The 16306-nt window shown below is 41.2% G+C and overlaps 1 protein-coding gene across 1 annotated transcript in view; it reads left to right on the forward strand.

Moving 5' to 3' along the window:
- Window positions 1-5600: 5600 nt before the first annotated feature.
- Window positions 5601-16306, forward strand: part of LOC109465056 (titin-like) — a gene marked incomplete at its 5' end in the record, with an annotated part of 28590 nt that continues 17884 nt past the window's right edge. Inside the window, 5 exons of the mRNA XM_019762197.1 lie at window positions 5601-5723; window positions 6156-6244; window positions 6660-6820; window positions 7671-7970; window positions 8354-8475. Of these exons, the coding sequence (XP_019617756.1) occupies window positions 5601-5723; window positions 6156-6244; window positions 6660-6820; window positions 7671-7970; window positions 8354-8475 (795 nt within the window). The remainder of the gene's footprint in view (window positions 5724-6155; window positions 6245-6659; window positions 6821-7670; window positions 7971-8353; window positions 8476-16306) is intronic.

Here is a 16306-nt window from a genome sequence, read left to right on the forward strand (position 1 = left end):
AGTGAGCCAGTTGTGCTTGCCTTCCAGTGTGTTCAGTGAATTCTCCAAGCAGATGTTAGGCTACAAAAATTGTGATGTTTTCTAAGCTGGGTGAGATGCCTGTATCCAGTGTCTAAAAAAGTAACTTTTCAAGCATTTGTTGGCCTAGAAAATTGGCCTCCCTCTAACTCATTTCTAGAAGTTTCCAAAGTGTGGGAGGCCTGGATAAAAGAAATGAAAGGCCACAGGAAAAATTGCTTTCCTTTGATGAGATTATTACTATTAGAATTGAAGTCAGTCTGCTGCATGTTGGGTAGCCTCAGCCTGTGCACACAGGATAACTTTCAGCCTAATGTGCTGTGTGTCTGACATCCAGGCCAGCTTTTGGTGCTGTCACTATTCTTTACAGTAAGTTTATTTCAGCAGATTCACAGAAAATTGACAGAGGCTGGGATTGATATACATTTTGACATCAATGTTGTCATAAAGTGATCGAATAGAAATTCTTCAAGATGCAATTCAATAACTCAGAATTTCAGTTTTCCTCTGCAATTTTCTATTAGTACGAAACAAACTGATGAGGTGTGACTTCACGAACCATGCTCACTGAGATACTTTGTCTAGCCTGGGTGCCAAACCCATAGCACACTGGACACAAATAAAGTACCTCATTGAGATACTTTGTGTCCAGTGTGCTATGGGTCTGGCAAACAGGCTATACTATGTCCAGTATGCTATCGGTTTGGCACCCAGGCTACACGAAAGCTGGTTCACTGGGATAACCAAAAGGTCAGACTATCCTTGGAACAACAAAGACCTCACTGGTGTTCAGTCCCAGTGGGATGTCTCAGCACACTCACTCAGGGCTGGCATGGCTGGGGTTAGGCTGAGGTCACAGAAAAGAAAGGTGCCATATCATATGTCATTGAGTCTCCATGTTCTCAATGTCAGGCAATCTGTTCTGTCAGGAACTGGGAAGAGTACAACTATAGTTCTACCCTTTAAAGAGGGCCTGCAAGGGGGGGGGGGTCCGGACAACGCTCTACGCTGAATTCGGAAACCCTCGATTACGCTTTACGATAACTTCCAAATGGCTACAACGCATTACGTAGAACTAAAACGGCGAATACGCTATACGTAGGATTAAAACGGACAATTACGCTCTACGGAAAAGGGCTTGCGGGGCCCCCTTTAACTTATTATAGGACCTACATTATAAGGCAAGTTGGGTTTAAAATTGCAGAGATCTCTAGATATGGGAGGTCAGTCCCAAATTATACTGGAGAGTGTTTCCTGCGCACTAGAGCAAGCTGGAAGATTTGATGGCTATGCCAAATTTTGTACACACGGGGGTTCTAGGAATACCAGACGAGTATATTGAGAATGTGGTCACTTAAAAAACAACTTCAAAACAGTCAGGTTTTTTTATTACTAGTATGTCTTTCCACGTTTGTCTTTCTACATTTCCTGTTCACAACAACATGCCCCCAAGGAAATTACACAACAGCCCCCCTCAGTTAGCACTTAAACTCTGGGAAGGAAATAGTGTTCTGTTGTACACAGTACAGGAACTTTAATCTGCAACTAAATGTTGCAGTGTAGACATTGTTGGATATTAGAGCCTCGCCTTATAATTAGTAACATAATGCTACAGTACAAGCAACATTCCAGTCAAAGGTTTTGGAAATAAAATGCTGGCTCAGAGATCCAGCCCCAGGGAGCACTGTTTGTTTAAGGGGATAGCCATTTCACAGCCATGAGACTTCCAGCTATAATAGATATGGATACTAGACTAACACCTAATTATATTAGCTCCATGATATGGCAAATCAGATTTGAAAGGAAGGGTTGGTGAAATTGTAGCCTCCACATCTGACCAGTATTATGAAATACATTACATGTAACATTACTACACTGATTGTTACCAAGGATAGCAAGTGGTCATAACCAAGCAATGACAAAAAAAGCATGTCTCAGAAATAAGCTATTTGAGCTGTGAACCATCCCGAGGCGGGCCTAGTCATTTGAAGGGGAAACACACTTCTCCATACAAGTACAGGTACATGTAGGGAAGGCCCTGTGTGCTTAACACAAAATGCGGGATATGGCAGAGCTTTTACTGTATTAGCATTAGAAGAATGTGGAGACTTCTGAGTCACCCTGCTATTTTCATTGACAACCCAAGGTGTTCTTCAGAGTTCTATCTCAGCCAGAGAGCAGGCACATGGGAGAGCCTGCATGGGAGGCTTTGATACAAATCAATCTGTCATGCCCTGTTACCAATTAATCCTTAAGTAAATACATGAAACAGCTTCTGGTTTTTCAGGCTGCTTAGCTGCTGCCTATCAGGAAACACACTTCTCCATTCAAGTACAGAAAGGCCTGGCCCTCTGTGAAAAGGTGGGATTATTGGCAGAGTTTGGCATTTAGCATTTAGCAGAATGTGGAGATATGACTATGGAGAAATTTTTTTTCCCTTATCAATAGCTTCTACATGTGTGTACATGTAAGGTATAAATTTCTGAACCCTTACATACAGAGCTCTGATGGAACTGGTGTTTCATACCATACATGTAGATGACTATTGTTCCTATTGGGTTCTAACTGCACAAGCTAAACTTGGTACAAGACTGCCATGCAAGTTGCAATAAAGTCAAAGTTATCGAAGGCTTTTTCAACTGTGTTAGGTTAACATAAAATTCCCTTTCAAACCTCTGTCACATAGTCGAAATACAAGGGAAACACAGGGGAAACACTCTGGACAGAAGAGGTGTTTCCTCTGTGTGTCCTCTCCTTTTTCCCTCTTCAGAGGGTCCCTAATGTTTGTTTTAGAGGAGGTATAGTGGAAGGGTTTCCAATGTGTTTCCTTCTCGCCAATTAGAGACTGTGTTTCCAGTGTGTTTCCTCTGTGTGTCCTGGTAATTAATCACTTCTAGGAGCAGAGCCCAGCAAAGCTGAAGGACAGCAGGCTCCTGCCTTATCCCTGGGGCTTGTTATGGGTGAAAAATCAATTATCCATGCACTGCCAAGGCATAGACAGAACTGTTACAGTGAATGAATGTATAGTGGTGCCATGACAGACCACCTGACCATGTGGTCACAGGATACAGACTATCATTTTTGTCCCTTACTGTGTGTTCTAAGGAACTAGAAGGACCAATTCTCTTTCAAGGCAATGCATATCCATCCAGATACAGATTTAGAAACACTGGTGAAAGAACGCAGTTACAAATGTACTTGATTTATCTGCCCCTTGTACTCCTTGTATACATATGTAACTACAGGCAAAAATTTGGAACAATGAAGACATTGTTTCATTTTGTATATATGTAGGCGAGGGGCTGAGGTCTGTCTGATATTGCAACACAATTTCTGAAAATATAACAGGTGTAAAGGGGGAACAACAACCAGTACCTCAGACTGTAGACAGTTTTAGGTCAGTCAGGGCAGCTTTAGAGGCCTTAGGAGGTCAAGCTGTCAAATGTTGCAGGGAACAAGTAATTACATGTAACACTGGTCACTGGCTATGCCTGATTTTCTGCTCCAGTCAGAATCCCGTGACAGCTCCTTGTGTTTCCATGGGCGGAGAAGTTGGTAACGGATTATCTGTATGTTTCCACTGTGTTTCCTGTGTGTTTCCTTCTGTGCAACAATGGAAACATAGGGGAAACACATTCTAGTGTGTTTCCACTGTACGACATAGGTTTGCGAGTGATTACAGTCTTCATGAATGGTGGTACGCACATGTTAGAGACAACCATAAAAGTCTCTCCATGTTTGTTGGTTGTACAACAAAGACCTGATCTAAATACTGTAACACATGGGCAAAAACCTGACATACGAAAACTGTGTGCTCAAGTGAGCATACAAAAACTGGGCATGTTGGATTATTGTCAAAAATCTAAATCAATTAAAAGTTCTCCCAAAATGGACGTGCAGGTTACATTTGTGGACCTCACGTGTGCCTTTAATACAATAGGCCATGGCGGTCTCCTCCACAGTTTGTCATGCGTAGGGATAAGACACGACTTATGGCGGCATCTGAACAGTTACCTGAGCAAAAATATTGTCTTCAATGCGAGAATTGGGGAATGAGCATCTCTGCAGCTAAAGCCATTCTTGCAGGCACACCTCAGGAGGGAATTCTTTCACCAACACTCTTCATCATAGCGATTAACAACCTAGACTCTGGGATCCCGCCCAATGTCACACCTGTGAAATATTCCTGATGGCATCTTTACCACATGTTAGAGACAACTGGTGTGTTACGCCAAAAGGCGGTTATACCGGCTATACAGATACAGATACCAGGACAAATGCAAACTATTTAAGTCTCACTGGACAGTGTAGACTCATGGGCAAATTCATATTTTTGAATGAAGGCGAATGCAAATAAGGACCAGGTGACATGGTCATCAGTTGCCGTCAAAATTCAGTTATACCTCCACGACTTACATTTTGTACATTAAGGGGCGAAACCGTTGAGAGGGTCTCTTTATAATTATAAGCTCCTTGGAGTAGTCGACAGATTTACACAATGTCATAGGTAAAAGTTGATGTACAGTTTTCGTGCACTTTTGTACTGCATGTACAGAGTTTTCATACTGTCAGGTTTTTGCCCACATGTAAATTGGGACTTTTGTGGACGGTCAGACGGCTTAAGCTTCCTGCCACGTAACGGGACTGAGGATGAGGAGAAAACAGGGTCTTTGAGCTGTTGCAGCGGCAAACATGGCTGGCACAATCTAACTTTGCAAGCATTACAATGATATGACAGCAAAACCACAGTGTAACTTGGAAAATCCCATGTGTATTATTACGCACTAAGAACTATCATGCATATTTATGCATAACCCTAAAAACACTTATGCATAATTATGCATAATTATGCATAACCCTGAGAACAGTTATGCATAATTATGCATAACCCTAGCAAGCCTTATGAACAATTATGCATAACTGTTTGAAGAATTATGCATAACCCTTGACCATTATGCATAATTATGCATAACCTTCAAACCTATGCATAATTATGCATAATTATGCATAATGTTGCAAATTTAGATTAATCCCACGGGGCGAATCAATGGTGGCTACGTATTTCTTACATCATTTTTACCTATAGTTTGCAATTTTAGCCCATCAGGGTGTAAGGTGGCTGAGATATGGGAGGCCAGTCCGGAATTAAACTGGAAGTCCAGAATTAAACTGGAGGCTGTTTTTTAGTGAAGATTTCAAGTCTTTGTGTTAGTGTTACTGAAAGCTTGGTATACATAACCAAAAATTGATGTCAAAGTTACCATTCACAGTCAAGGTAACCTTTATAGTCTAGTTTTTTGACATGTCATTATAAAACATTGATAAGTGCACTTTGAAATTTTTATGTAGACTTGAATTAATCTTAAGAAACTCTTTGTGTAGTTACAAGAATTGATTCTATGATGGTACTTGATTAATACAAAAAACATCCCCCTCTATCATGTTCAGCTATCTTAGAAACCTATACGGGCTATGTGAAAACACTATATTTATATCACTGTTATTGTACATATCGACTTTGTCACCCTAGATAAACCTTCATTTATTCATTCATTTATTCCTTTCTTCACTCACCTATCCAGGTGCTGGTGATGGGCAAGCCTGGCCCCCCCATGGGTCTGCAGATACAGGAGACGACCCCCGAGACTTGCACCGTCTCCTGGCAACCACCGGAGGACGACGGAGGAGCGGGCGTCACCAATTACGTCATCGAGAAGATGGACCTCAAGACCAAGAACTGAAAGAAGGTACACTGATGTTCTCTGTTTCTTTACTCAGTCTGATTAACCTTTGTAGATATGTGTGCTTTCTTTACTCAATCTGATTGAACTTTTGTAATGTGTTTGGCTAAAACTTCAATCTTACATGTACATCTTTTTCATCTTGTAGCAGTACAAGTTGCTATGGTGTTGTCTTACCATAGGAACTACCCTATCTCCTTAACATATCTATGACTCTTGTCTTTGGCATGTTCAATCGGTTTTTCCTGTTGCTCACATATATAATTCACAAGTTCTGTTAGTTCATTAGTGTTGCTGAAGAAGAGTGATGGATGTCACTCGAAACATCTGGAAATCTCCGTAATTTATCTTGATTCGTTTCTTCGCTCATCTTGTTTGCTTTCTTTAATTCTCCAGGTTTCTGGAGCTGTGAGGAAGACCACCTTCAAGATTCCGAAGCTGATTCCGTTTAACAAGTACCAGTTCCGCGTCAGCGCGCAGAACATGTTCGGAGTGGGCGATCCGGCTACAACCGGCAATGTGCTCTCCCGCCATCCATTTGGTACGTCGAGCTATAGACTTCTTTTCCTATACAATTACAAATGATCTTTTATGAGGTTTTATGAGGTGAGGAGGAAAATTAAAGTGCATGTCAAGTTTAAGGGGCTGGCAGTAGCTAGTAGAATCTTGAAATTGAAGCATTAGCAAGGTTTTTATACTCTAATCAGGACCAACTAATAAATAAAAGTATACTTAACTTTTCACTTGAAATTGAATGTTTCATTTTATTTATCTATTTTACCATTAGATCACACTCAGGTCTTTGACCTGCTGCTTTTAAGGCGTCCCTGGCACCTCCTTCAAAGCAGACACAAGAAGTAGAACAACTTACACAACTTAACTGATTTTACTTCTCCACAGACACCCCCGGGCCGCCTGTCCATGTGCAGGTCCGCGAGATCACCAGGGAGAGCCTGAAGCTGCTCTGGTCCCCGCCCGAGAACGACGGCGGCTCCGAGATCGTCGGCTTCCTGGTGGAGAGGAAGGAGAAGACCAGCGTCCGCTGGGAGCGCCTGAACAAGGTAGTGTGTAGTACCTGTAGTGTTTGTTGTACCTGTTGCATTCTTAATCCAGTGGTTAGCGACCCTGCCTCTGGATTAAGAGGTTGGGAGTTCGAATCCCGACTGTTGTCGCTCGCCTGACATACACGCTACAAAAATAATCCTAAGGCCTGTGTTTTTCTCTAAGGGAATGTTTTTAAGTAGTTGACATTATTTGTATTAAGTGTAGACCATAGGTTCAACACATGGACCCTGTTGGTATGTGGGGCCTTAATGGCTGACCATGCTTTTCTCTCTAAGGCAGTTTTAACTAGTGCTACTGTTGACATCCTTTGTAGCTACATGTATCAGTAACACAGAGCCAGTTGTTATTAAGGGACTTCGTGGTTGAAACAAATAAGCATCCTGTTTTCCTGTAACTAGTTGGCTTTCTTCATGTTTAGTGGAGTACACTGTAAGTTTAAGAGAAGGGCCTAACTTGAAGCATCATATTTTTTTCTTGAGAGAGCTCTACAACAGTTTTAACTCATTGATATTCTTTGTCTTGAGTACAGCAGAGTACAAGTTCAACACAAGGACACTTTTGTTATGTTGGGACTTTATTTTCAAAACTTCTTGCACTTCTCCCCAGACCAAGAGATAAGCATGATCCTGTTTTCTGTGGCTAGCTGACTTTCCTTGTGTTGAGTAGAGTAGACTGTTATAAGTTCTACAAACAGACAGTGTTGGTACATGTACGTGGAAACATCATAAGCATCATGTTGAAACTCTTTGTCTTGAGTAGAGCAGGCTATAAGTTCAACACTGGGACCATTTTGTTACCTGTATGTGGAGACTTATAATGACTGAAATCTTCCAAACCTCTCCCCAGACCAACCCGACCCGCCTAAGAAGGTGGACATCACAGAGATCACTCCCATCACGGTCTCGCTGGCGTGGGTGAAGCCGGACTACGACGGCGGATCACGCATCACGAGTTACGTCGTGGAGAAACTTCGCACCAGCGTGGAGGACGCCCAATGGGAGCGCTGCACGGTCCTCAGCCTCACACGATGCACAGTGACCGACCTCGTCCCGCACGAGGAGTACCGCTTCCGCGTCTCCGTGCAGAACTACGGAGCCATCAGCGAGCCCAGGGAGACAACCGCTGTCGTCTGCAAGGAACAGATTGGTAAGATGTCTGTTCCTTCCTTCTAATACATGTACATGTACATCAAGGCCTTTAGAACTTACAAATCTGAAAGCATATTGTATGCATACATAGTTACATAGTTTAACAAATTCTGATACCTATACATGAGGTGTACATTCAATCAATAGAATCATTAATTTTGGTATTTCCAATAAAAAGTTTTTTTTTACATGAGTTTAGGCAGATCACATATATACTAGGTGATGTAGTTTGACATGATCTAACATGTATGAAATGCATCATTTCTATAAATGTGAGTTTGCTGATATTTTCATGATCATTGTACATTCATACAGTCATACACTTTACAATGTATATTTGCTACCATTGCTAAGGTGTAACTCTCCTAGTTCCTCCCCTAGTTCCCGCCTCTATTGACCTGAGTGCTGTGACGTCCGATGTCCTGATCCTGAAGGAAGGACAGGACTTCATCCTGAAGCTGCCGTACCACGGCATGCCCACCCCCGCCGTCACCTGGTACAAGGTGTGTCACCTGGTATACTTGTCGTTAGTGCTGTGTACCTAAACCCACGTTTAGGTTCAGGTCCGGATTCAAGTCCAGATGTTTAGGTTCAGTTCCGGACTTGTAAGTCCAGACCTAAACCCCCAGCATATACAAAATTGCATGTTGGCAACCTTGCAATGTTCTCTGGGTGAAACTGTGGCCACATAACATGGAGGCCGGCACTTGACAATGCCCGATGGCCTTTGCGACAGTTCCACAAAAGTGTGTGTGGAGCAAATATCACGTATCATGTGTATTATTTGATTGTTAACCCTTTGTGTAAACACTGGTCACTTTAAATTTGGAAAGTCACTTTCCAAATTGTGGCTAAAGTCAAAATTTTTAGAATTAAAGAACAGCAAAGTTTTATACATCATTGGAAAGGGCACTTCTTCCTCTACATTATGGTGTTTTTATTTTGGTCATATCACATACGGTTGTTGAGATATTTGACGTTTAATGTTGTCGAGCCTAGTAGTCTGAGTGGAACAGACTGGTAGTCCATTGCCTCAGACTACAAGTCCAGCTAAGTCAGCCTAGTAGTCTGAAGGATGTTGGCCTACTAGTCTGAAAAAGGCAGCCTACTGTGGTACAAGTCCATGCTAGACTGTAGAAATCCCTTGAATTCATGCCATCGCTGCTTTCAAGCAATGCAGAGGCAATGTATATTTTGGGCTCTGGAGACCCCGTATTACACCCAAATGACCTGGAATTTAGTGGAGGGGTGCCTTGAAGATATGCGCAATTAATGTCATTCATGTTTTTGGCATACACCAGTGTAAAATAGTGTAAATAGGTCTTTTCTGCTATTTTCAGACAAAAAATATACATTTTTGGCTCCTATGCTCTAATATTAGAACCAAACGAGGTGAAACTTGATATCCGGGTACATAAGGCAAATGGCCAAAGAATCCCATTGGCTTTTTTGGCACACACCAATTTAAAATGGTGTAAAATTGGTCTTTTCTGCTATTTTCAGATAAAAATGTACATTTTTGGCTCCTGTAGCCTTAAAATACAACCAATTGACATGAAAGTTGGTATAGGGGTGGCTAGGGCATATGCCAAAAGAATGACATTTGCACTTTTGGCATACATCACTTAAAATGGTGTAAAATAGGTCATTTCTGCTATTTTCAGACAGAAAATGTACATTTTTGGCTCCTATGCTCTAATATTACAACCAAACAAGCTGAAACTTGATATAGGGGTACATAAGGCAAATGGCCAAAGAATCCCATTGGCTTTTTTGGCACACACCAATTGAAAATGGTGTAAAATTGGTCTTTTCTGCTATTTTCAGATATAAATGTACATTTTTGGCTCCTGTAGCCTTAAAATACAACCAATTGACATGAAAGTTGGTATAGGGGTGGCTAGGGCATATGCCAACAGAATGACATTTGCACTTTTGGCATACACCACTTAAAATGGTGTAAAATGGGTCATTTCTGCTATTTTCAGGCAATAAATGTACATTTATGCAACTAAATGACCTGGAATGTGGTATACAGGTGCAAAATATGCATACAGGATGTTTTTCCCACTTTGGCATACATTACTTTAAAATGGTGTAAATGTGTCTTTTCTGCTATTTTCAGACAAAAAATGTACATTTTTGGTTCTTGTGCACTCATATTTCAGCCAAATGACCTCAAATTTGGTATAGTAGTGCCTAGAGCATATGCCTACAGAATGTTCTTTACAATATTGGCATACACCACTTTAAAATGCTGTAAAATAAGGTCTTTTCTGATATTTTCAGACAAAAATGTACATTTTTGGATCCTGTACCCTTATATAACAACCAAATTACCTACATTTTGTAAAATTTGGTATAGGGGTGCCTTGAACATATGCCCAAAGAATGACACTTTGGCACACACCACTTGAAAATTCTATAAAACAGGTCTTTTCTGCTATTTTTAGATAAAAATGTACATTTTAGCTCCTGTGCCCTAGTAGGCCTTAAGTATTACAGCCAAATGACCTCGAATCTGGTATAGTAGTGCCTAGAGCATACATGTATGCTCCTGTCTTTTGCAATATTGGCATACACCACTTGAAAATGCTGTAAGATTGGTCTTTTTGGGGTGTTTTCAGAGAAAATGCCAAAAGAACTTTTTGTTTGGCATGTTTGGCCACAGTTTTGGCATGCAGCACTTTAAAGTTTTGTAAAATAAGTCTTTTCTGCTATGCCTAAGGAACAAAGCCAGCATTGCTGTGACCAGTAGCTGGTGTCCACAGGCAGCCTTTGTTTGTTTAAGGATAACAGGCATGACAGATGGGTTTGTAATAGTACAATCTTTCAGAGGAAGGGTCAAAGGGGTCATTGTTGGCCCCCTCCTAGGGGAAGCCAAACACAGTACAATGTAAATGAAGCGGATCTTAGGAAGAACAATATGTAATGCCTAATGGTCTTTAGGCAGATTTATAAGCTTTGAATATCTGTTCATGATTCTGTCTTTAACTTTCTAAAGGTCAAGCAGGTGTATGCAATGTGTGTATAAGTACATGTTATTATTATAATTGTAGCTCAGTATTTCACTTCTACCTATAAGAGCATTCAAGTTCATGAACTATTCAAATGGGTTCCAAAACCTATATGTACATGATATCCATGTTAGGGTGGCTTTGGGAGAGAAGTTGCAAGACTTCCATGGTCACTGGGTGTACCTTGGATAAATCACTTAGTTACGCCTGCCATCCTTCTGGCATGTAGTACATGTGTATGTCCTTATTAGACCCCACTGTTATCTGGAGCCTTAGCTAATGGAATTGGGAAATGAAATCCCTACATGCTACCAATGATTTTTACAATGTGTCAGTTTTAAATTTTGAAAAAAAGAAAGAGTGCTTTGGCCCGCAAGCCAAGATAGGGAAGCACAGACTGGCAGAGTTATGAACAACAAACACTATATATACCAAATACAGATTCACCGGCCACGTTACATGAACAGTTGGTTTGTTTTACATTGTGATGTACAATTGTAACATTCCTTGAAGACACCAGCAATATATTTACACTGAGTTGAAATGTTTTTCCTCTCACAACATGGGTATATGGTTTGAGCAAGGACAGAATGTCCTTGCTTTGAGACAGTGGTTGACTAGTGCAGCCTGATACATGAGTCTTGAACAGGCCTTGGTTAATTTGGTGTGATGACCTCCACTACAGTGAGCTTCCCAGCTGGGAGTTAGAATATCCTATATACATGTACACATGTACAATGCACATGCAAGCGACAGGAAAATGGTAAAGGTAGCTCCAAAGAGGCCCTTTGTGTTGAATTTACTTTACATTATATCTTGGACATGGTAGTAGGAAGAAGAGGCATTGAAAAATTATAACATAATATTTATTATTATCAAAGTGGTAATATCACACCAGTGCCTTACAGCATGGAGTTCTCTATGCTTACAGTAAGTCTAAAGGGAGCTGACCAGAATGTGGCCTTATGACTGAGTGTGAAGTGAATTGGACAGGTGCAGCATATGCGCGCACATATCAGGCTTTGGCAAGTGGCACATACACGTGTACATGTAGCCACATGGTGGTGACATTTTGTCACTGCATGGTCCCCCATTTTCTTTGAGTATCAGGTACTTTTTAAAAAGCTAGCGCTGCTTAAAGAGCCTAGTTTACCAGTACTACAGAGGTCAAAACTCAAAGAACTGACTGGAAAGTGTCTGCAGTTACAAGTGTCTGATCTGCACAGGACGGGAGAATTTTCAGCAGATTTTTCAAAATGGCCTGTCCATATGAAGAGAGCCAGAGTGAAATACTCCCAGGTGAGCCTACTTTACTTTACAAGAGGTTTGATAAGCAGCAATGTTACAACATGTAGTAATGAGTGACTGTGTTTCTTTATTTGGTTCAACCTTTGTTGATAAAGATCTCAAGTTGGCCTGCTGATAATGAACTGAATATTGTGAATGCATTCTGTATCCTACCTTCACCTAGCATTGTTATAAACAATACCAATGTTTGTCATCTACACATGTATACACAGTAACCTTTTTGACAGCTGATCTGATATGAGTCCTAAGGTCCAATTAAAGCTTGCCCATTGCTTAAAAGTTTACTACAAATGATATACATTCAATGATTTTTCTTTCCACAAGATTGTCCAAGTGACACTGAAGACATGTCTTCATTTTTCCTGTGCGATGATGACAAGGAAGAGTATGACATCTGTGCTTCAGATGAAGGTACATGTACATTGTTACAGTAAGGAACATGAACATTTAGTGAATTCTACCCAGACTTCAGAGATTTACCTCTATTACTGCTGAGGTATATATTATGATGCATTCAATGTACTACTACATGTTTTTGCATTTTTCCTAGGCCTGTGTGATGATGACTTTTATGACAGTCAAGAAGAGTATGACTCGTGTAGCAGTGCTTTGGATGAAGGTAATCAACACAAACAGATGAAGATAGTTCATTGTGCTTCATAGTTATAAGTAACTCAATGATAATAAAATTTGGGAGTGATGATTAAATTCAGCCTATTGGACAGTAAGTCTACATGCCACTATTTGTATTGAACAATATACTGACTGTTGTAATATTTCTCTTTACCAAGGCATTCAAGTTAAATACAAAAGATGACATATCTTTTACTTCCTCACAGAAGAAACAGAAGACGTCTTTCATGAGTTCATAAGTGATCCAGTTCAACAACCATCCACTTCAAAAGAAGGAACAAAGGAACGTCATCTGGGTATGTACATGTAACCTTTCACACACACACAAAAATTATACGTATTTTGCATATGATTTCTTATACAATTATGGTCTCCATATAATCAAATCAACCTCAGTCCTGTACTGACCATTTGGCCATCATGCTGCCTCTCAATGGGGGCCTGCATGGGGGGTCCAGACAATGCTCTGCACTAAATTTTGAGAACTGGCTAGTAGTACGTATTGCGCTGAATTCAGGAAAACTTTCGATTACGCTTTATGATAAATTCCTGTGGCTACAACGAGCCATAAAAGTGGCTACAACGAATTACGTAGACTTAAAACGGCGAATATACTCTACGCAAAATGCGCCAATTACGTTGAATTAGAGCGGTCCGTCTACGCTCTAAGTAGAATTAAAACACGATCACGCTTTATGGAAAAGGGCATGCTGGCCCCCCTCAATACTAATTCAAATGCATACCCAAATTGGGCACAAGTCCTCATACAAAATCCACTAAATTCTGTACTTCCAGTTTAATTACAGACTAATTCCCATATCTCAGCAACCTTACATCTAGAAGGGCTAATATTATAAACTAAATGATGTAAGAAATACATATCAGCCATCGAGGACCCCTTGGGGGTTAACAAAATTCTGCAGAATTCTGTAGAAATCTGCAGAATTCTGGGAACTGAAGCCAGAATTTTGCAGAATTCCGGAAATTTGAGTCAGAATTCTGTACAAGTCATCTTTTGTTCCATTATATTTCAGAATCAACATGTACATGTATCGAGTACTATGTGTATACATGAGATGGTGGATACGTTAAAGCCAGCAAAGTTTTGAAGTTAGTCCAGAATTTAACTGGAGGCTGTTCTATTATTCACACATACTGTACATAGCCTGACAGTCGTGGGTACATGTTTGTTTTTGTTTTTTTTTACTCAGGAAAGACCGCAAAGAACAAAACATCAGCAGCATCCATCTCCTTTGTACTTACAGAGGATTGCTGTCCAAAGAACTGCTTAAAGCAGTTCAATTACAAGGAGGCTAAGGCTTGCCGTAAATCCTTTTGGATTGACAAGTCTCAGTCTGAGGCTAGAGACCACATACTGACAAGTTTCAAGTTGGGCGACACCTCAACATACCACCCCCAGCTCAACATCAGCGGTAAACCAGTTTGTCATAAAGCCTGGATAAGCCTTCATGGCATAAGCACATCGAGGTGAGCATCTTTTACACCAATGTATATCACCCCCATGAAACTCCTTCCTCTTCGCCCCCGCCGTTCTGCTTCGCCCCCGCCCCGTTCTGCTTCGCCCCCGCAAAAAATCTGCTTCGCCCCCGTCGTTCCTCTACGCCCCCGGCGCAATTCTGCTTTGCCCCCGTCCTTCTGCTTAGCCCCCAATGGCGGCACAGCTCACAGTCGACACGAAAATCGTCTGCAAAATAACAATAAAGGCTGTGCCGCCAAATTTAAAGTAGCCCATGCTCCGGCAAACATTCTGGACCACCTTTCTGCCAAGTGGCGTTGCACAAATCCTTCCCATTCAAAAGTTTACCCCTACCTCACGGCCCGTCAGTGGTTCTTACGTTTATAAGTACTGGCGTTTATAAGTACAGCCGTGAGTGAAATCTCCCGTGTAGCACACAGATGTACACACAGGGCCGGTGTGGGAACCTGTGAAACACTGGAAGTGAGTAGATAGAGAGTACTGGTCCCCACGGCACTGGGAATCAAACCGTAGGCACCAGCTTTCAAAGCCATTACTCTAACCGATTGTCCAGAAGGTCCCATGTGTATAAGAAGACATCATTGATGCCTTTCACATTCCTTCATAACCATAAATGTACTGTACACTGTATACATGTATCATATTAAGTATATTGTGCATATTTCAAGATAAGCATTAAGGGAACAATTTAAAGACATTTGGAAAGCTTTGGCAGCAAACGAAATCAATTATTTTATTCATCATGTAAGTTACATATTTGACATGACTGTACATGTACATGTATGTTTGATCCATTTATTGCAGGTACTACAGCTATCTGAAAGCATACAAGGCTGGAGCTGCAAACCCAGAACATGGCCGGAAGTGCAACATCTACCCGGGACAGAGAAGTATCCACGCCCAGTCTTGGCTCGAACAGTTGGCGGCGAGGGATGGAGACATGATGCCAGACTCCACCAAGGTTCTCCTCCCAGCTTCCTGGACCATCAATGATGTCTTCCTTTTTTACCAAGAGGAGAACAAGGAAGAGGTGGTCAAGCCTCTGGGAAGAACGCAGTTTCTGAAGATGTGGAAGAACAAATGCCCACACATAAAGATTCCTAAGGTAGGTCGTGCCAAGCAAGGGAATATTCTGCCCTGCAAAGTTTCATCAAGTTTGTTAGGTACAAGAGGATATAAGCATGCTGAGTGACACAATACATGTACAATGTATTACTATTATGAGTGGCTTTGATGTGCATTATGCAGGAGCAACATGACTGTGTCAGCGTCACATCCCCCTTTCCGAGGCAGCATTATGACTCGAAAATATGATGTCAAGACACTGGTTTGATATTTATACCAGAAATAGGTGTACACGTAGATACGGAAATCCCTCATTCTCACCATCACTTCCTGAGTGTGGGTCGTTAGTGAGGGCCTGCAAGGGGGGTCCCGACAAGGCTCTACGCTGAATTCGGAAACCTCTCAATTACATTTTTACGATAAATTCCAAGTGGTTAAAACACATTACGTAGAATTACAATGCCGAATACGCTGTACGCAAAAATATTAGAGCGGTCCGTCTACGCTCTACGTAGAATTAAAACGGCCAATTAGGTTCTACAGAAAAGGGCTTGTGGGCCCCCATTAGTGTGTGGGAACTGAACTTTGGACAGGGACATTGGGACAGTACAATGTATATCTCTGACAGATGTCAAGAGGAAAATCATGTGGAAAGTTGCAAGTTCATGCCTGAAGGCTAATTGCAAGTACACATACACCTGTAACATAGGAATAATGATTGTCTTACTGCTTAAAAGTTGTCTTACTGCTTAATTGATTTGCAAACATTGGTGGCATTATTGTAATCTTGAATCAGCATCTTTCATTATGATT

This window comes from Branchiostoma belcheri, unplaced genomic scaffold (genome assembly GCF_001625305.1).
Source record: "Branchiostoma belcheri isolate BF01 breed outbred unplaced genomic scaffold, Haploidv18h27 scaffold147, whole genome shotgun sequence".
Taxonomy (NCBI): domain Eukaryota; kingdom Metazoa; phylum Chordata; class Leptocardii; order Amphioxiformes; family Branchiostomatidae; genus Branchiostoma; species Branchiostoma belcheri.